The following is a 22,254-nucleotide window of genomic DNA, read 5'->3' on the forward strand; positions in this document are numbered from 1 at the left end:
TTTTTAACCGATTCAAGCTCACCCTCTTCTTCCTCCTCTGCCTTCTCCCCTCCCTTCCTCCTGGATATTTCAAGTATAAATCTTCTTAGAACACCCCACTTGGGGTCATTGTCCATTTGGAAGACCCATTTTTGACCAAGCTTTAACTTATTGACTGATGTCTTGAGATGTTGCTTCAATATATCCACATAATTTCCCTCCATCCTGATGCCATCTATTTTGTGAAGTTCTGCCACCCTCGTGCTTCACGGTTGGGATGGTGTTCTTCAGCTTGCAAGCCTCCCCCTTTTTCCTCCAAACATAACGATTGTCATTATGGCCAAACAGTTCTATTTTTGTTCCATCAGACCAGAGGACATTTCTCCAAAAAGTACAATCTTTGTCCCCATGTGCAGTTGCAAACCGTAGTCTCGGGTTTTTATGATGAGTGGCCTTTTAGGTTATGTCGATATAGGACTCATTTTACTGTGGATTTAGATACTTTTGTACCTGTTTCCTCCAGCATCTTCACAGGGGCCTTTGCTGTTGTTCTGGGATTGATTTGCACTTTTCACACCAAAGTATGTTCATCTCTAAGAGACAGAACACGTCTCCTTCCTAAGCGATATGACGGCTGCATGGTCCCAAGATGTTTATACTTGCATACTATTGTTTGTACTGATGAACTTGGTACCTTCAGGTATTTGGAGGTCTTGGCAGAGTTCTTTTGATTTTCCATGATGTCAAGCAAAGAGGCACTGAGTTTGAAGGTGGGTCTTGAAATACATTCACAGGTACACCTCCAATTGACTCCAATTATGTCAATTAGCCTATCAGAAGCTTCTAAAGCCATGAAATCATTTTCTGGAATTTGCCAAGCTGTTTAAAGGTACAGTCAATTTAGTGTATGTAAACTTCTGACCCACTGGAATTGTGATACAGTGGATAAGTGAAATAATCTGTCTTTAAACAATTGTTGGAAGAATGACCTGTGTCATGCACAAAGTAGATGTCCTAACCGACTTGCCAAAACGATCGTTTGTTAACAAGAAATTTGTGGAGTGGATGAAAAACGACGGTACTTCAACGGTACATCTTGATCTTTTCTTGTCAAGAGACGCCATTTAACCGGATGTCACAATCTCCATACATCAGCCCCTCGGGATGTAGTGCTCATATAGGTGGCGCTATAACCCTTGTCATACTACAAAGAAATGAGAGGGGAATTTAGAGATACTGGGTATAAAGACGAGATGCTTGTGTCTCCACCCTATTCATATTCGTTGTCAACTGAAGGCTGTTAAGAGCCCGCCTATTGCTCTCTTTGGATTGGTGAATACGTCTCGTTATTTTAATGTTTTTTTTTTTAAATATTCGATGTATTGACGTCAGCAGCCTGAATTCAATGGAGAGGGAGATGCTAGTCAGTTCAATTCAAAGGGCTTTATTGGAATGGGAAACATATGTTTACATTGCCAAATCAAGTGAAATAGATAATAAATAAAAGTGAAATAAACAATAAGAAATAAAATAGTAAACATTACACTCACAAAAGTGTAGAAGACATTTCAAATATCATATTATGTATACATACAATGTTGTAATGATGTGCAAATAGTTCAAGTACAAAATGGAAAATAAATAAATATAAATATGGGTTGTATTTACAATGGTGTTTGTTCTCCACTGGTTGCTCTTGTGGCAACAGGTCACAAATCTTGCTGCTGTGATTGCGCACTGTGGTATTTCACCCAACAGATATGGGAGTTTATCAAAATGTGATTCGTTTTCGAATTATTTGTGGGTCTATGGTCATACATTTGGCAGGGGTTAGGAAGTGCAGCTCCGATATTAAGCAGTTTTTCGCAAAATTGCCGGGATGTCACGTGCATCACACTTATATCAGTACACTCGTAATAACCTTAGCATAGCGAAACATCTATCGTATAAAATAAGCCTCGCGTGTCAAAACAGCAATTCATTGTATCTTGACTCAATTCAACACACCCAGTCTTCCCCATACAAAACTGGTAACATGCTTAAGGTGGACCCATTTTGGGAGGAGTAAAGCCTCTCGCTTGCCTCTTCCTCTCTTGGGAAACCCCTATTCGTGGCTGATTACAGTCATTTGTTGTGACGTCTACTAATGCAACGTAAACTGTGGCTTGTATTGATTGGAAGGGTTTCCAATTAGTTTCCGATGCTTCGTTTAATGATAATGGTAAGTACATTTTCCGTTTTGTTAGGGGATTGGTCTAACCACAGGTCTAGCTAGTTAACTCGCTGGTTTAGTGGTTAGCCTACGCTAGCTACCAGCTGTCGACCTGTCTTTGTACGTCTCGGCGACAGCTGATGCAGCGAATACAGCTAACGGTAGCTATCTAACCTGTAGAACGACTGGACACATCTGATACTGGGCCGCAACTATATATTGTGTAGCTAGCTATCTGTATGTGTATAGCTACCTCACTAGCTAACTAGATGTGTGTGTGTGATAGCAATAGCTCCCTTTACTGCATCTAATTCCTGTAAGCCACCCAGTATTGTTATAGCAGCTTTCGTTAGGAACGCGCGGGCGCGCGCGCGTGTGTGTGTGTGTGTGTGTGTGTGTGTGTGTGTGTCGGAAGTGGGGTCGAACAATGGGAGTGGGAGAGAACACTTGGCTGCTTATTCCCAGAGGTCTATTCGCTCATCAGCCCAGCCCCAGAGATCAAGTATCAGACCACAGTCCCACGCACTTTCACAGTACCTAACACAGTGTGACGAACTAGCTGTGTAGAGTAGAGTACACAACAAGTGCACAGCCCTCTCTCTGCCAGCCCACCTGCTCTCTCTGCCAAGAAGCCTCTCCAGTCTTAGCGGGCAGGTGAGAGAGCTGCCCTGGCATCCACTATAACTAGAGTTGGCCCTCGTCAGAGGTGTACTGAACTATACTGTACACAAACTACTTTTCTCTCTGTTCCCAGAAGATTAAGTGAGATGGGAATCACATTGTGAGATGTGATCCAATGCAGTCGTTCCTCTCCACTGCATGGATCTGATGGGACCAGACACAGCTTGCATTTGTTCTACTCGTAGGCCTATTTGTTGACATTTGGCCTGATCAGAACTCTGTGTGCAATTTCTCTGCTGAGAACCTGTTGGAGAAAACATTACATGGGTAATGCTGGGACAGGGCCATGGCTTGTGTGGTGTAGCAGCTAACAGGCAGGTGTGGAGTCAGAGCCTAGGCATTATTAACACAACAAAGATTCCATTGGACGCCACATGTGAGACTTGTGTTCTGAAGGCTGAATCGTGCTGGATCATAGCGGGGAACCTCTATGCTTCACTTCAGATGTCAAACCTACAGCAGTAGCAGTAAACCACCAGGCCACAAAAGACTGGAAAAATACATTCTTAAGCTTTCGAACCAATGCTTTTCAGACTCGCTCCACCCTGTTGACAAATAACAGATGATAGAATGATTTGCTGAAGTGATTCAACATAACAGAACTCTATCGAACTTAGACTCCTTTCCTTAATTGACACCTAACAAAGCAAGGCTCCACCTTAGTGTGCCTCAGAACCAACCATAGAACAAGAAAATACCAAAAGCTGGAATGTGAGCATCAAGAGATTCAGTGCCTTTTCCATTGTGTCTCTCATCCTCTGTAAAGGTGGCCAGCCAAATCTTTTCAGAGGACAGTGAGGTGGAGTTAGTATCATGAAAGACAGAACCCAAAATCACAATAATCGGCAGATAGGATTACACCGTCCTGTCATCCAGCTGTTCCTAGGTCAGAGGAGACTGACCTAGATTAACTAAGTCTGCATCCTAAATGGGACCCTATTCCCAATGTAGTGCACTACCTTTGACCAAACCCCTATGTAAGGAAGTGGGTGCCATTTAGGATGCAGCCTAAGGCTCAGCTACTGCTCATAACTTCACTCTCACTTAATGAATACAGTAGGAGTATTCATTATTCAAATCATGTGTACTACAGTTGAAGTTGGAAGTTTACATACACTTAGGTTGGAGTCATTAAAACAGTTTTTCCACCACTCCACAAATTTGTTGTTAAACTATAGTTTTGGCAAGTCGGTTAGGACATCTACTTTGTGCATGACACAAGTATTTTTTCCCAACAATTGTTTACAGACAGATTATTTCACTTATAATTCACTGTATCACAATTCGAGTGGGTCAGAAGTAGAGGTCGACCGATTATGATTTTTCAACACCGATACCAATTATTGGAGGACCAAAAAAAGCCGATACCGATTAATCGTCTGATTTAAAAAAAAAAAAATGTTTTATTTATTTGTAATAATGACAACTACAACAATACTGAATGAACACTTATTTTAACTTAATATAATACACCAATAAAATCAATTTAGCCTCAAATAAATGAAACATGTTCAATTTGGTTTAAGTAATGCAAAAACAAAGTGTTGGAGAAGAAAGTAAAAGTGCAATATGTGCCATGTAAGAAAGCTAACGTTTATGTTTCTTGCTCAGAACATGAGAACATATGAAAGCTGGTGGTTCCTGTTAACATGAGTCTTCAACGTTCCCATGTAAGAAGTTTTAGGTTATAGTCATTATAGGAATTATAGGACTATTTCTCTCTATACGATTTGTATTTCAAATACCTATGACTATTGGATGTTCTTATAGGCACTTTAGTATAGCTTCCATCCCTCTCCTCACCGCTTACTGGGCTCGAACCGGAAACACATCGACAACAGCCACCCTCAAAGCAGCGTTACCCATGCAGAGCAAGGGGAAGAACTACTCCAAGTCTCAGAGCGAGTGACATTTGAAACGCTATTAGTGCGCAGCCCACTAACTAGCTAGCCATTTCACATCAGTTACACCGGCCTAATCTTGGGAGTTGATAGGCTTGAAGTCATAAACAGCGCAATGCTTAAAGCATTGCGAAGAGCTGCTGGCAAAACGAACGCAAGAGAAGTGACCCAATTTCACCTGGTTAATATTGCCTGCTAACCTTTCTTTTAGCTAAATATGCAGGTTTAAAAATATATACTTTTGTGTATTGATTTTAAGAAAGGCATTGGTGTTTATGGTTAGGTACATGTTGGCGCAACGACAGTCCTTTTTTGCGACTGCGCACCGCATCGATAATATGCAATGCAGGACACTCTAACTAGTAATCTCATCAACTATGTGTAGTTATAATTAGTGATTATGATTGATAGATTTTTTTATATAATATAAGTTTAATGCTAGCTAGCAACTTACCTTGGCTTCTTACTGCATTCGTGTAACAGGCAGGCTCCTCGTGGGGCAGGTGGTTAGAGCGTTGGACTAGTTAACCGTAAGGTTGCAAGATTGAATCCCTGAGCTGACAAGGTAAAAATCTGTTCTGCTCCTGAACAAGGCAGTTAAACCACCGTTCCTAGGCCGTCATTGAAAATAAGAATGTGTTCTTAACTGACTTGCCTCGTTAAATAAAGTTGTAAAAAATTGGCAAAATCGGCATCCAAAACTACAGATTTCCGATTGTTATGAAAACTTGAAATCGGCCCTAATTAATCGGCCATTCCGATTAATCGGTCGACCTCTAGTCAGAAATTTACATACACTATGTTGACTGTGCCTTTAAACAGCTTGGAAAATTCCAGAAAATTATGTCATGTCTTTATAAGCTTCTAATAGGCTAATTGACATAATTTGAGTCATTTGGAGGTGTACCTGTGGATGTATTTCAAGACCTACCTTCAGACTCAGTGCCTCTTTGCTTGGCATCATGGGAAAATCAAAAGAACTCAGCAAAAAAATTGTAGACCTCCACACGGCTGGTTCATCCTTGGGAGCAATTTCCAAACTCCTGAAGGTACCAAGTTCATCAGTACAAACAATAGTGTGCAAGGATAAACACCATGGGACCACGCAGCCGTCACACCTCTCAGCAAGGGGATGCGTTCTGTCTCCTAGAGATGAACGTACTTTGGTGTGAAAAGTGTAAATCAATCCCAGAACAACAGCAAACGACCTTGTGAAGATGCTGGAGGAAACGGGTACAAAAGTATCTATATCCACAGTAAAATGAGTCCTATATCGAGATATCGAAGAAGCCACTGCTCCAAAAAAGCCAGGCTACGTTTTGCAACTGCACATGGGGACAAAGATTGTACTTTTTGGAGAAATGTCCTCTGGTCTGATGAAACTAAAATAGAACTCTTTCGCCATAATGACCATCATTAGGTTTGGAGGGAAAAGGGGGAGGCTTGCAAGCTGAAAACACCATCCCAACCGTGAAGCACAGGGATGTAAGCATCATGTTGTGGGGGTACTTTGCTGCAGAAGGGACTGGTGCACTTCACAAAATAGATTGCATCATGGGGGAGGAAAATTATGTATTTTTTTGATTATGTATTGATATATTGAAGCAACATCTCAAGACATCAGTCAGGAAGTTAAAGCTTGGTCGCAAATGGGTCTTCTAAATGGACAATGACCCCAAGCTTTTTTTTTTTTTTTTTACCTTTATTTAACCAGGCAAGTCAGTTAAGAACAAATTCTTATTTTCAATGGCCTGGGAACAGTGGGTTAACTGCCTGTTCAGGGGCAGAACGACAGATTTGTACCTTGTCAGCTCGGGGGTTTGAACTCGCAACCTTCCGGTTGCTAGTCCAACGCTCTAACCACTAGGCTACACTGCCGACCCCAAGCATACTTCCAAAGTTATGGGAAAATGGCTTAAGGACAACAAAGTCAAGGTATTGGAGTGGCCATCACAAAGTCCTGACCTCAATTCTCTAGAAAATGTGTTGACAGAACTAATAAAGCGTGTGCGAGCAAGGACGCAACAGGCTGATCAAACCTGACTCAGTTACACCAGCTCTGTCAGGAGGAATGGGCCAAAATTCCCAACTTATTGTGGGAAGCTTGTGGAAGGCTACCTGAAATGTTTGACCCAATTTAAACAATTTAAAGGCAATGCTATCAAGTACTAATTGAGTGCATGTATACTTCTGACCCACTGGGAATGTGATGAATAAATAAAAGCTGAAATGAATCATTCTCTACTATTATTCTGACATTTTACATTCTTAAAATAAAGTGGTGATCCTAACTCACCTAATACGGAGTTTAAATGTATTTGGCTACGGTGTATGTAAACTTCCAACTTCAACTGTATATTACGTATTGGATCACAACCAAATAAAACTTTTACATTAACGTGTACACTACCAGTCAAAAGTTTTTAGAACATCATTCAAGGGTTTTTCTTTATTTGTACTATTTTTGGCCAGGTCATCTGTTGCAGCACTCATCACTCTCCTTCTTGGTCAAATAGCCCTTACTCAATCTGGAGGTGTGTTGGGTCATTGTCCTGTTGAAAAACAAATGATAGTCCCACTAAGCCCAAACCAGATGTGATGGCGTATTGCTGCAGAATGCTGCGGTAGTCATGCTGGTTATGTGTGCCTTGGTTTCTAAATATAATCACAGACGGTGTCACCACTAAAACACCATAACACCTCCTCCTCCAAGCTTTACGGTGGGAAATACACATGCGGGGATCATCCGTTCACCCACACCACATCTCTCAAAGACATGGTGGTAAGAATCAAAAATCACAAATTTCGATTCCAGACCAAAGGACACATTTCCACCGATCTCCTTCCACAGTCTCCTCTGAACAGTTGATGTTGAGATGTGTCTGTTACTTGAACTCTGTGAAGCATTTATTTGGGCTGTAATTTCTGGTAACTCTGCTGCACAGGATAAGTTCTTCAGAGGTAACTCTGGGTCTTCCATTCCTGTTGCGGTCCTCGTGTGTGCCTGTTTCATCATAGCACTTGATGGTTTTTGCGACTGCACTTGAAGACATTTTCCGTATTGACTGACCTTAGTCAAAAAATAATGATGGACTGTCATTTCTCTTTGCTTATTTGAGTTGTTCTTGCCATAATATGGCTTTTACCAAATAGGGCTATCTTCTGTATACCCCTCTACCTTGTCACAACACAACTGATTGGCTCAAATACATTAAGAAGGAAAGAAATTCCTCAAATGAACTTTTTAAGAAGGCACATCTGTTAATTGAAATGCATTCCAGGTGACTACCCCATGAAGCTGGTTGAGAGAATGCCAAGCGTGTGCAAAGTTGTTATCAAGGCAAAGGGTGGTTATTTGAAGAATCTGAAATGTAAAATGAATGTTGATTTGTTTAACACTTTTGGTTTCTACATGATTTCTATGTGTTATTTAATAGTTTTAATGTCTTCACTATTATTCTACAATGTAGAAAATTGTAAAAATAAAGAAAAACCCTTGAATGACTAGGTGTTCTAAAACTTTTGTCCGGTAGTGTAGTTACCAATAAAATGGTCTGACGGTGAAGTGGACATACTCAGTGTATATACTGTATACTGAACAAAAATATAAACACAACCTGCAACTATGGTTGCACATTTTGGGGAATATTCAGAGGTGGGAAATAATGGGAATTAATGGGAATATATGCAAATTAATATTCATACCATTTAAATGTAGATGTTTTTTGCATTGGATATATTTACCATAAACATTTTACCTCATCATAATTAGACATACTTGCAAATTATTGATTCAATCCTTCCAATAGAATACAATACAATACAATTTAGTGACGAATTGAACTTTCAATGAGTTGACTCTACACATGGGATGATTTCAATGAACAACAAAAGAAATGGAATATTGAATGATCCTCCATGATCCATCGCGTCTCCCATCTGTAAAATGATAGTCTAGAAACTAAAGCTTTGGTTGTCTTCCTCTCAGGCTTCCATGTCTTCTCCCGGGACCTCCACAATGTCCACCTTCTGAACATCAGACTCTGAGGCCTCATCTTCACTGTCACTTTCCAACCTTGTTGAGGATGGCTCATTGTCAGGCTCAAAAAGCCTCAAATTTGCCCGGATGGCCACCAATTTTTCAACCCTTGTATTGATCAGCCTGTTGCGTGCTTTGCTGTGTGTGTGTGTGTGTGTGTGTGTGTGTGTGTGTGTGTGTGTGTGTGTGTGTGTGTGTGTGTGTGTGTGTGTGTGTTCCCAAACAAGGACCAGTTGCGCTCTGAGGCGGCTGATGTTGGTGGGATTTGGAGGATGTTTGAGGCCACAGGGGAAAGAGCCTCAGATCCACAAAGTCCCTTCCACCAGGTGGCTGATGAGATATGTTGGTACGACTGCCATGTTTCATCTCCATCCCAAAGTCTTGCTTGGAACTGTGTACTTCGCCAGACTGCCAAGAACCTTGCCCTCATCCAGGCCAGGGTGGTGAGTCACAGTAGGGATGTCACCATAGGCCTTGTTGATCTCTGCACCAGACAGGATGCTCTTGCCAGCATACTTGGGGTCCAACATGTACACTGTGGCGTGTTTAGGCTTCAGGCAGAAGTCTTCTCCCTTTTTGATGTATTTCAGAACTGCAGTTTCCTCTGCTTGGAGCAACAGTGAAGTGGGCAGTATGGATTTCTTCTCTTACATCTGCAAGCAGAGTCTGAACATCAGACAGGATGGCATTTTCTCCCTCAATCCGTGCAATGTCTACTGCTATAGGTTTCAGTCTGCTTTACCACTCTCTCCTAAAATACACTGCTCAAAAAAATAAAGGGAACACTAAAATAACACATCCTAGATCTGAATGAAGTAAATATTCTTATTAAATACTTTTTTTCTTTACATAGTTGAATGTGCCGACAACAAAATCACACAGGTCTGGATTTGGAGTCGCACTCAAAATTAAAGTGGAAAACCACACTACAGGCTGATCCAACTTTGATGTAATGTCCTTAAAACAAGTCAAAATGAGGCTCAGTAGTGTGTGTGTGTGGCCTCCACGTGCCTGTATGACCTCCCTACAACGCCTGGGAATGCTGCTGATGAGGTGGCGGATGGTCTCCTGAGGGATCTCCTCCCAGACCTGGACTAAAGCATCCGCTAACTCCTGGACAGTCTGTGGTGCAACAAAAGTCAACAGTCTGTTGGGGGATGGAGCGAGACATAATGTCCCAGATGTGCCCAATTGGATCCAGGTCTGGGAAACGGGCGGGCCAGTCCATAGCATCAATGCATTCCTCTTGCAGGAACTGCTGACACACTCCAGCCACATGAGGTCTAGCATTGTCTTGCATTAGGAGGAACCCAGGGCCAACCGCACCAGCATATGGTCTCACAAGGGGTCTGAGGATCTCATCTCGGTACCTAATGGCAGTCAGGCTACCTCTGGCGAGCACATGGAGGGCTGTGCGCCCTCCCGAAGAAATGTCACCCCACACCATGACTGACCCACCGCCAAACCGGTCATGCTGGAGGATGTTGCAGGCAGCAGAACGTTCTCCACGGCGTCTCCAGACTGTCACGTCTGTCACGTGCTCAGTGTGAACCTGCTTTCATCTGTGAAGTGGCGAATTTGCCGATCTTGGTGTTCTCTGGCAAATGCCAAACGTCCTGCACGGTGTTGAGCTGTAAGCACAAATCCCACCTGTGGACGTCGGGCCCTCATACCACCCTCATTGAGTCTGTTTCTGACTGTTTGAGCAGACACATGCACATTTGTGGCCTGCTGGAGGTCATTTTGCAGGGCTCTGGCAGTGCTCCTCCTGCTCCTCCTTGCGCAAAGTCGGAGGTAGCGGTCCTGCTGCTGCTGTTGCCCTCCTACGGCCTCCTCCACGTCTCCTGATGTACTGGCCTGTCTCCTGGTAGCACCTCCATGCTCTGGACACTACGCTGACAGACACAGCAAACCTTCTTGCCACAGCTCGCATTGATGTGCCATCCTGGATGAGCTGCACTACCCGAGCCACTTGTGTGGGTTGTGGACTCCATCTCATGCTACCACTAGAGTGAAAGCACCGCCAGCATTCAAAAGTGACCAAAACATCAGCCAGGAAGCATAGGAACTGAGAAGTGGTCTCTGGTCACCACCTGCAGAACCACTCCTTTATTGGGGGTGTCTTGCTAATTGCCTATAATTTTCACCGGTTGTCTATTCCATTTGCACAACAGCATGTGAAATTTTTTGTCAATCAGTGTTGCTTCCTAAGTGGACAGTTTGATTTCACAGAAGTGTGATTGACTTGGAGTTACATTGTGTTGTTTAAGTGTTCCCTTTTTTTGAGCAGTGTATATTCACCCCACCCAGTATTGTAATCAAAACTTACCAGAAGGCAGGTAGTCCTTGGCTCAGACAGTGTAGTAGTGTGGGCTCAATAGCATCTCATTAGTGTGCAAGATCTTAAGAATCCGCTGTACATGTGATGGAAGAGTACACTGCACATGTGATGGAAGATTTTTTTAAATAAAATAAAAATTATAACTAGGCAAGTCAGTTAAGAACAAACCCTTATTTTCAATGAAGGCCTAGGAACAGTGGATTAACTGCCTGTTCAGGGGCAGAATGACAGATTTGTACCTTGTCAGCTCAGCTCGAACCACTAGGTTACCCTGCCGCCCCATGCACTGTGCATGCAGAGGGTTGCAATTCTATTGAATATTTTATTCTATTGATAGTTTAACCAAATTATTCCACAGATCTAGATTTGTCTTATGTATATCCCAAAGTAAACTGCCTGTTACTCAGGCCCAGAAGCTAGGATATGCATATAATTGGTAGATTTGCATAGAAAACACTCAAAGGTTTCTAAAACTGTTAAAATGTGGCAGGCTGATATGGCATCCAAAAAATAATAATATTCAGCCTTCCACTGTTTCCAATGGCTTTCATGTTTATTGTGAGGCAAAGTCATCCCAGATTGCAGTTCCTAGGGCTTCCACTAGATGTCAAGTCTTTTTAGAAAGAGTTTCGGGCTGGTTTTGGGAAAAATGAGCTAGAAGTTGTAGTTTTTCTAAGTGGCTCCCATTTTGGCTGTAGTGTTTCCATGTGCATGCGGAGGTGAAAGCGCGTTCTTTGTTATTTATCTCTGGTAATGAACATACTATTCTCCGTCTTAAATTGTATCGTTTATTTACATATTAGGGTACCTAAGGTTTGATTATAAACGTTGTTTGACTTGTTTGGATAAGTTTATTGGTAACGTTTGGGATTCATTTTGTATGCATTTTGAAGGAGCGAAACCGGTGGATTATTGAATGAAGCACGCCAGCTAAACTTTTTATGGATATAAAGAAGGACTTTATCGAACCAGAGGACCATTTGTGATGTAACTGGGACCTTTTGGAGTGCCAACAGAAGAAGATCTTCAAAGGTAAGGCATTTATTATATCGCTATTTCTGACTTTCGTGTCACACCTGCTTGGTTGAAATTTTTTTTTTCATGTTTTGTATGCGGGGTGCTGTCCTCAGATAATCGCATGGTGTGCTTTCGCCGTAAAGACTTTTTGAAATCTGACACAGCGGCTGGATTAACAAGAAGTTAAGCTTTATTTTGATGTATTTTCATGAATGTTAAATATTTATATTTCTGTCATTTGAATTTCGCGCTCTGCAATTTCACTGGATGTTGACCAGGTTGGGACGCTACCGTCCACCTGCCCATAAGACTTCCCATGGAACAATTCCTGAAAAATTCCAGTAATTTACCGGAAAGTTTCCAAACCTTTGCAACCCTACATGCAACAATTTCAAAGATTTTACTTACAGTTCATTTTAGTTACAGTTCATATAAGGAAATCAGTCTGTTGAAATAAAATAATTAGGCCCTAATCTATGGATTTCACATGACTGGGCAAGGGCCCAGCCATGGGTGGGCCTGGAAGGTCATAGGGGAGAATGTTTTTCCCCACAAAAGGCATTATTACAGACAGAAATATGCCTCAGCGCCCCGCAGGTGAAGAAGCCAGATGTGGAGGTCCTAGGCTGGCTTTGTTACACGTGGTCTGCTGTTGTGAGGCTGGTTGGGTGTACTTTGCTCCGTTTAGTCAGGTTTGAGGCAAAGACAGTCTCATAGTCCCAGAAAAACATCCCCACCACATGATGCTGCCACCACCATGCTTCACCGTAGGGATGTTGCCAGGTTTCCACCCGAGGTGACGCTTGGCATTCAGGCCAAAGAGTTCAATCGTGGTTTCATCAGACCAGATAATTTTGTTTCTCGTGGTCTGAGAGTCCAAACTTCTTACATTTTAAGAAAGATGGAGGCCTCTGTTCTTGGGGACCGTCAATGCTGCAGACATTTGTTGGTACTCTTCCCCAGATCTGTGCCTCGACACAATCCTGTCTTGGAGCTCTACGGACAATTCCTTTGACCTCGTGGCTTGGTTTTTGCTCTGACATGAACTGTCAACTGTGGGACCTTATATAGACAGGTGTGTGCCTTTCCAAATCATTTCCAATCAATTGAATTTACCACAGGTGGACTCCAAGTTGTAAAAACATCTCAAGGATGATCAATGGAAACAGGATGCACCTAAGCTCAATTTCGAGTCCAATAGCAAAGGGTCTGAATACTTTTAAATAAATAAGGTATTTCTGTTTTTTTAATAAATTGGCAAACTTTTCAAAACTGTTTTTGCTTTGTCATTTTGGGGTATTGTATGTAGATTGATGAGGAAATGTTTTATTTCATCAATTTGAGAACAAGGCTGTAATGTAACAAAATGTGGGGTCTGAATGCTTTCCGAATGCACTCTAAGTAAGCTGTGTTACTCTTGCTCCTTTGTGTCTATTCGCTAAAGCGGTCTCTTCTCCCACGCTGTACATTAACCCAGCCTATCCCACCTCACACTTCACACATCCACATTTAGTCTGCCCTCCAAATGGTTGTTGACATGTGTCTTGTTTGCTCTGGTAGGAGTGGGTACGGTGGTGCCCCAGCCCCCTGGTCTGTGGGATGACTCGATGAGTGTGGTGGGGTGTGGCGGCGGGGCACGGAACAGCAAAGCGACTTGAGTGAGAAGAATGGGCAGTAGGGGCTGTGACTGCAGGCTCGCTGTCTCCACTGGTGTCCCCACTGCGGTCCTCTACGGCTCCCTGTCCCTGTTTGTCTCCATCCTGCACAACGTCTTCCTGCTCTACTACGTGGAGACCTTTGTCTCCGTTTATAAGATCGACAAGCTCTCCTTTTGGGTCGGCGAGGTGAGTGACAGTTCTTGCCTTCAATGGATGATTATAATATTTGTGGTTTGGACGCTTTCTGCTTTAGACGATGACAAATGTGTTGGATAAAGCAGAAAGACTGATACCTGGCTTTTTTCTGGGTTAGGATGTTTAACTGTCCTGTTACACTTACTCCTCCACCACTGACTCTCTGTCCCACACAGACAGTGTTCCTGATATGGAACAGCTTAAACGACCCTCTCTTCGGCTGGCTGAGTGACCGCTCCTTCCTCAGCTCCCCACAGTAAGACATTCTCTTTTCATCGTTTTCTCAAATCAATGGTGCACCTCTCTCTCTTTTTCAATCTCTACGTCTCTCTCTTTTTCGCACTGTCTTGGAAGCACGGTTGGATAGCACAGTTAGTGGTAGACGTTTCTTTACCATTGCACTATCCTTTTTTTCTCTCTCCCCTCTATCGTAGATCTGGCCCCCAGATCTCCAGCCCAGAGGTGGTACTAAAGCGTCTGGCTGCCCTCTCTAGGAATGGCCCCCTGTTCGCCCTCTCCTTCCTGGCTTTCTGGGTGTCATGGGCGCGGCCGGGCCTCCAGTTCCTGGTGTGCTTGTGCCTGTATGACGGCTTCCTCACCGTGGTGGACCTCAACCACAACGCCCTGCTGGCCGACCTGGCCGTGTCGGCCTACGACCGCACGCGCCTCAACTTCCACTGCTCTCTGTTCAGTGCCCTGGGCTCGCTCTCTGTCTTCCTGTCCTACAGCGTCTGGGACAAGGGTGACTTCTACTCGTTCCGGCTGTTCTGCGTAGCGCTGGCGGTCGTCTCCGCACTAGGCTTCACTGCCGTGTCGCGCCTGTTGAAGAGCCGCTTTCAGAAAGAGGCGCGCCTGAGACGGGACGAGGCGCTGAAACTCAAAGAGTAGGTGACATTATTATTCATCATGTATGCACTTGAGAAACACTTGGTTTACATTATGCACTGACAAGCAAGTGGTAACTGAATAACGACACCCATTCTTGGTTTGCTTCCCACAACTCACCTTATGGCCTCAAATCAGGCATTTAATCTTTCTACTCCTGTGGTGTCTATTCCAGCCTTGGCCAGGCATTTTTCTTGCTAATGGGAATTTCAAAGAGACTGACATGTGAGCAAATAGAATTGATGCACAGTTTGCACACACTCATTCAGTCTGTTGGGTAGGTAGATAAACAGCAACACCTGCTCAGGTTACAGACTCAATCTCGTGTGTGTGTGTGTGTGTGTGTGTGTGTGTGTGTGTGTGTGTGTGTGTGTGTGTGTGTGTGTGTGTGATGTTACACTAGATGTCATTTCACTAATCCCGCCTTCCCTCTGGCTCAGGTTGAGTATTGGCCAGGGCCCTCTAACCCAGCAGGAGAAGCCAGTCACTCTAGGAGAGTATCTAAGGCAGCTCTCCAAGCACAGAAACTTCATGTGGTTCGCCTCTATGAACCTGGTCCAGGTGTTTCACTGTCACTTCAACAACAACTTCTTCCCTCTGTTCCTGGAGCACCTCCTCTCTGACAGCATCTCTGCCTCCACCGGCTCCATTCTGCTGGGTAAGAGGAGTACTGCTTGGATATATGCACCATGACAAGGGATGGGCCTCAAGTATAGAATGGGCTTAGTTTCATACCCTGATCCCAGATTTGTTTGGGGCTGTCTTGGCAATTTCTATGGCCATTGTCACGTTTGGCCTGACAAATGACCATAGGAGTTGGCGAGACAGCACAAACATTTGGGACCAGGCTATTCGTTTTGGTCTGTTTACATTTTATGGAAGGATTAGTTCTTAGAATGTGAGGAAACAGTTTATCACTTGTCTGCATACATTTAATGTGGCTTTTCAGTCCACGGTCACACTATTTGGTTAGTCTGGATTTTCCAGCTGTATATGCTCAACAGACATACTTTCAACAATCTATCAGTTGCTTATGCAACTGCTTGTTAAGATTAGGTTTAGAATTAGGATAAGGGCTAAGGTTAGGGTTAGAGCTAGGGTTAATCCATCTGTAGATGCTCTACAGACTATCCAAATAAAGTGGTACCCCGTCCACTAACAGCTGCTCTTGACAACTCCTCACAGGGATCTCCTACATAGCACCCCACCTGAACAACCTGTATTTCCTGACCCTGTGTCAGCGCTACGGGGTCTACACGGTCATCCGCTGGCTGTTCCTGGTCAAGCTGGCTCTCAGTGTGGCCATGCTGTTGGCCGGAGCCGACCAGGTCTATCTGCTGTGCATCTTCATCGCCAGGTACTGACACACACACACACACACTTTCTTCATTCAATCGAATACTGGAGGAGAGGCTTTTCTCTGTTGGTTTGGGCCTTTATATAAATGCCTTGACCTTTTAGCCCAGGAGGCATTTTGCCTTCTCCTTTCTTTCCCTTCTAAACTCCTGCTCGGGGAAATTGGTTGCATATTCCACATCGTTGTATATTAGCAGATCAAATCAAAATCAGGTTTTGTTTGTCACACAGCCTCGTAAACGACAGGTGTAGACTAACAGTGAAATGCTTCCTTACGGGCCCTTTCCCAGCAACGCAGAGAGAAGGAAAATAGAAAGATAATAACACAAGGAATAAATACAAAATGAGCAACGGCAACATGGTTTATATACACGGTGTATCAGAACCGAGTCGGTGTGCAGGAGCACGAGGCAATTGAGGCAGTAACGCACATACAGGTATGGACAAAGTGACATGGCAACAGGATAGATGATAAGCAGCAGCGTATGTTATGAGTCAGGGGGAGGGGGTGGCTGTCACTGCAGATAGTCCTGGTAGCTATTCGGTTAACTACACTGAACAGAAATATAATAGCAACATGTAAAGTGTTGGCCCCATGTTTCATGAGCTGAAATAAAATATCCACAAAATGTTCCATACGTGCAAAAAAAGCTTATTTCTCTCATGTTGTACACAAGTGTTTTTACATCCCTGTTAGTGAGCTTTTCTCCTTTGCCAAGATAATCCATCCACCTGACAGGTGTGGCATATCAAGAAGCTGATTTAAAGAGCATGATCATTACACAAATGTGCAGTTTTGTCACACAACACAATGCCACAATGTCTTGCAATTGGCATGCTGACTGCAGGAATGTCCACCAGCTATTGCCAGATAATTTAAGATGTATTTTTCTAACATAAGTCGCCTCCAATGTTGTTTTAGAGAATTTGGCAGTACTGTATGTCCAACTGGCCTCACAAACGCAGACAACGTGTAAGCATGTCAGCCTAGGACCTCCACATCCGGCTTCTTCACCTGCGGGATCGTCTGATACCAGCCACCTGGACAGCTGATGAAACTGTGGGTTTGCACAACTGAAGAATTTCTGTAAAAATTGTCAGAATCTGTCTCAGGAAAGCTCATCTACGTGCTTGTCGTCCTTCACGGATGAGTCCCAGTTTCAACTCTACCGGGCAGATGGCAGACAGCGTGAATGGTGCCGTGTGGGCAAGTGGTTTGCTGACGTCAATGTTGTGAACAGAGTGCCTCGTGGTGGCTGAGAGGTTATGGTATGGGCAGGCATAAGCTATAGACAATGAACACAATTGTATTTTATCAATTTGAATGCACAGAGATACTGTGACAAGATCCTGAGGCTCATTTTCGTGCCATTCATCCGCCGCCATCACTTCATGTTTCAGCATGAAAATGCACAGCCCAATGACAGATCTGTACACAATTCCTGGAAGCTGAAAATGTTCCAGTTCTTCCATGGCCTGCATACTCATCAGACATGTCACAAATTGAGCATGTTTGGGGTGCTCTGGATTGGCGTGTACAACAGCAGGTTCCAGTTCCAACCAATATCCAACAACTTCGCACAGCCTTTGAAGAGGAGTGAGCCAACATTCCACAGGCCACAATCAACAGCCTTATCAACTTAATGTGAAGATGTGTCATGCTCTATGAGTCAAACGGTGGTCACACCAGATACTGACTTTTTGTCTGATCCACAACCCTACTTTTTTTTCAAGGTATCTGTGAGCAACAGATTTATCTGTATTCCCAGTCATGTGAAGTCCATAGATTAGGGCGTAATTCATTTATTTCAATTGACTGATTTCCTCATATGAACTGTAACTCAGTAAAGTCTTTGGAAATGTTTCATGTTGCGTTTTTTTATATTTTTGTTCAGTGTATTTAGCAGTCTTATGGCTTGGGGGCAGAAGCTGTTCAGGGTCTTGTTGGTTGCGGCCAATCAGTTGCCATACATAACAATGATCTAGCCAGTCAAGATGCTCTCAGTGGGGCAGCTGTAGAACTTTTTGAAGATCTGAGGGTCAATGCTAAATCTTTTCAGCCTCATGAGGAGGAAGAGGTGTTGTCATGCCTGTGTTCATGACTGTGTTGGTGTGGTGTGTAATTCCTTGAAGCTCTCAACGCGCTCCACTACAGCCCCGTCGATATGAATATGTGCTCGGTCCTCCGTTTCCAGTAGTCCACTATCAGCTCCTTTTGTCTTGCTCACGTTGAGGGAAAATTGGAAACGGTGTTGACAATACTTCAGTAATGGCTCTGAAATATGCTTATACTCTTGTGCTCCTTCTCCCCCCCCCCCCCCAAGTAACCGGGTGTTTACGGAGGGCACCTGCAAGCTGTTGAACCTGGTCATCACAGACCTGGTGGATGAGGACTTTGTGGTGAACCAGCGCCAGCAGGCGGCGTCAGCGCTGCTCTTCGGTATGGTGGCCCTGGTGACCAAGCCTGGCCAGACCTTTGCTCCTCTCATCGGCACCTGGTTGCTGTGTGTCTACACAGGTACAAATTGACAGAGGGGCGACAAAAGTCTGTTTTAATAAAGGCTCTTCGAAAATGGAGGAGATGCTAGAATCAAACCCATTTCACTAACCTTCTCTAGGTGGATTCCCACGCGTTCGTGCCTGTTCTTTATTTTCAGCATCTCTCTCTTTATTTCCAGGCTATGATATCTTTGAGAGAAACTCCATACAGGACTCTGCGGCAGCGATGGCATCCCCTGTCTCAGGCCAAGCAGGCTTCACTGTTCCACTTCGCCAGGGCTGTTTCTACCTGCTGGTGTTTGTGCCCATCTCCTGCGCCCTGCTGCAGCTACTGGCCTGGTCCCGCTTCACCCTCCACGGCCGCAGACTGCAGGGCGTCAAGGCCCAGAGGCAGGGAACCCAGCACAGCCACCTGATGGATGTCAAGGCCATCTGATCTGAGCCAGCCCCTTCGCACCTTCACTCAACTGCATGATGCTATACCACCCTCTGCCACTGGGGTCAGCAGAATGGAACACTGGAGAACGGATTTAAATCCCACTGTCAGAGACAAAAATATACTGTGAGAATCTTGCCTTATTTTGATATTAAGAGGACAAAGACTATATGTATGAACTGATGACTAAATGATACAGCAGAGCCAATCAAAGAATAAGATTCCCATGCCCCTCTCTGGGACAGGGCGAGTAGACCATCCTAGGTTGAGGCGCAGCCAAAGGAACACAAATTGTCACCAACTTTGCTATTACAGTGTGGTTACCCATTTTTGTATTTTTCACCCCATGGCAAAATGTGTTAAATTGCTGTGTGAAGGAAAATATTAAGTATGAAGGAAAAAAATAGGTGTATGTGCACACGAGTATAAAATCTGAAGCCTGATTTGCATGGACCTTGCGCTTTAAATTACAATTCGTGTTGAACCATCACCATGCTCTGTATCTTTATGAAGTACTTCTAGTATGAATCTGCATGTTCAGAATTGTAAAAAGTCAAGCAACTATTTCTCTATTTGTTTTACTGTGACCAGTACTTCTACTATAATAGCTGCCATCTCCAATATTCAACTGAATTGCCTCGTGTTTTCTCACGCATTGTTGTAACGTTTGAAGGTGATGTGTTTAGCATTTAGGTAGCTATTACAAATCAAGGCCCTAAACAACTTCTGTTTACATGTGTACCCCAGTTCAGGAAAGAGTTGTATCTTTACACAGTGTACAAAACATTAGGAATACCTGCTCTTTCCATGAGACTGACCAGGTGAATGCCATGATCCCTTATTGTAGTTAAATCCACTTCAGTCAGTGTAGATGAAGGGTTAAAGAAGGATTTTTATGACTTGCGTATGTTTGCCATTCAGAGGGCGACTGGGCAAAGGGAAAACCTTTAAGTGCCTTTGAACAGTAGGTAGTAGGTGCCAGGCAGCACCGGTTTGAGTGTCAAGAACGGCAACGCTGCTGGGTTTTTCATGCTCAATAGATTCCTGTGTTTATAAAGAATGGTCCACCATGCAACGGACATCCAGCCAACTTGACACAACTGTGTGAAGCATCCACCGTGAACGCTTTCGACACCTTGTAGAATCCGTGCCCCGTCGAATTGAGGCTGTTTTGAGGGCAAATGTGGGTGCTACGCAATATTAGGAAGGTGTTCCTAATGTTTTGTACACTGTGTATATACTGTACCATGAAGAGAATTGAGAAACAAAGATTTGACTGAAAATGTGAAACTGTTGTGCCATGATGATGACCCAACTAATATATGATCATCATGAAGAATACATTCCGTACTTTTTCCAAAGTTTAGTATTGAATACTGCTGCTACATGGTTTTCTATGTGAACAGAGTATTAAGGAGTCTTAAATTCCATCATATTAGTATTATTTTTTTTTCTAAAGTATTGTGATAATTTGAAGACACCTTGATAGTAGTGTTTTTAAGTGACTCAGGAATTCCAGTTTCAGCACCATGTGATTTACTTAGCCAGAATGGAAAGCAGAGGTTTGATCTTATAAGACATCCTTACGGTATACAGCAGAGATGCCTGTATTTGCCAGTTTTGTTACGGAATACTGTACAATGTTTCTGTCTGGTTGTACCCCTGCTCATTGTAGCATCGGCCATTTCCGACCATCTTTGTGACCTTTTATTAAAGTGATCTCACTACTCGAGAGTTTGTGGAATGGGTCTTGTTGCTCACTTTCACAGATATGTTATGGTCTGTTAGACTTGTCCTAACTCGCAGCCTCACACCAAACCCAGGAGCTCCTGTCTGTGTCTGGGCTACCTTCACTCACTAGACTAGGACAGGTGAGGTGTCACACCTCAGGCCTATTAAACCTAATGACTAAATTCCAAATACCTTTCATTGTAATTAAGGTCCAATGCAGCTGTTTTTATCTCGATATCAAATCATTTCTGGGTAACAATTAAATACCTTACTGTGATTGTTTTCAAATGAAATGAATTGATGTATACAATTGATACTATGGACTTTGCGAACTATGCTTGCCAACTATCGCATGTAATCGCCATACAGAGAGTATCAAGTAACCATTCAGAGCCAGCGATCAGTCATTTAATTAGCCATTTTCAGACGCTGACAAGATGCAAGTGATGTAACACCTGAGGTAACATGATTTTGGACAGTTCAAATCAAATCAAACTTTTTTTTTCACATGCGCCGAATACATCAAGTGTAGACCTTACCGTGAAATGCTTACTTACAAGTCCTTAACCAACAGTGCAGTTCAAGAAGAGTTAAGAAAATATTTACCAAATATACTCAAGTAAAAAATTATAAAAAGTAGCACAATAATATAACAATAACGAGGCCACGTGTGGAGGTACAGGTTATAGGTAATTTGTACATGTCGGTAGGGTTGAAGTGACTATGCATAGATAATAAACAGTGAGTAGCAGCAGTGTACAAAATAAATGGGGGGGGGGGTTAATGTATGTGGCCATTTGATTAACTGTTCAGCAGTATCATGGCTTGGGGGCAGAAGCTGTTAAGGAGCCGTTTGGACCTAGACTTGGTGCTCCGGTACCGCTTGACGTGCGGTACCAGAGAAAACAGTCTATGACTTGGGTGACTGGAGTCTCTGACAATTTTATGGGCTTTCCTCTGACACCTATTATATAGGTCCTGTATGGCAGGAAGCTTGAGCCCAGTGATGTACTGGGCCATATGCACTACCCTCTGTTGTGCCTTATGGTCAGGTACCGAGCACAGGATGCTCTCGATAGTGCAGCTGTAGAACGTTTTGAGGATCTGGGAACCCATGCCAAATCTTTTCAGTCTCCTGAGGAGGAAAATGTTTTGTTGTGCCCTCTTCACGACTGTCTTGATGTGTTTGGACCATGATGTGGATACCAAGGAACTTAAAACTCTTGACCCGCTCCACTACAGCCATCCTGTATTGACGCTTTGCTTGTCTGATGGTTCGTCTGAGGACATAACGGGATTTCTTATAGGCTTCTGGATTAGTGTA

At 43.5% G+C, this 22,254-nt stretch overlaps 1 protein-coding gene across 1 annotated transcript; it reads left to right on the forward strand.

The window, feature by feature from the left end:
- The first annotated feature begins 2,049 nt into the window (after positions 1-2,049).
- LOC135523957 (transmembrane protein 180-like) lies at positions 2,050-20,929 on the forward strand. The gene is made up of 8 exons (XM_064950995.1): positions 2,050-2,200; positions 13,731-14,014; positions 14,200-14,279; positions 14,458-14,907; positions 15,349-15,566; positions 16,094-16,265; positions 18,589-18,782; positions 18,943-20,929. The coding sequence occupies exons 2-8, from the start codon at positions 13,838-13,840 to the stop codon at positions 19,197-19,199; spliced, it is 1,548 nt and encodes a 515-aa protein (XP_064807067.1). The 5' UTR covers positions 2,050-2,200; positions 13,731-13,837; the 3' UTR covers positions 19,200-20,929.
- Positions 20,930-22,254: the final 1,325 nt, after the last annotated feature.

Source organism: Oncorhynchus masou, chromosome 31, assembly GCF_036934945.1.
Source record: "Oncorhynchus masou masou isolate Uvic2021 chromosome 31, UVic_Omas_1.1, whole genome shotgun sequence".
Lineage (NCBI taxonomy): Eukaryota > Metazoa > Chordata > Actinopteri > Salmoniformes > Salmonidae > Oncorhynchus > Oncorhynchus masou.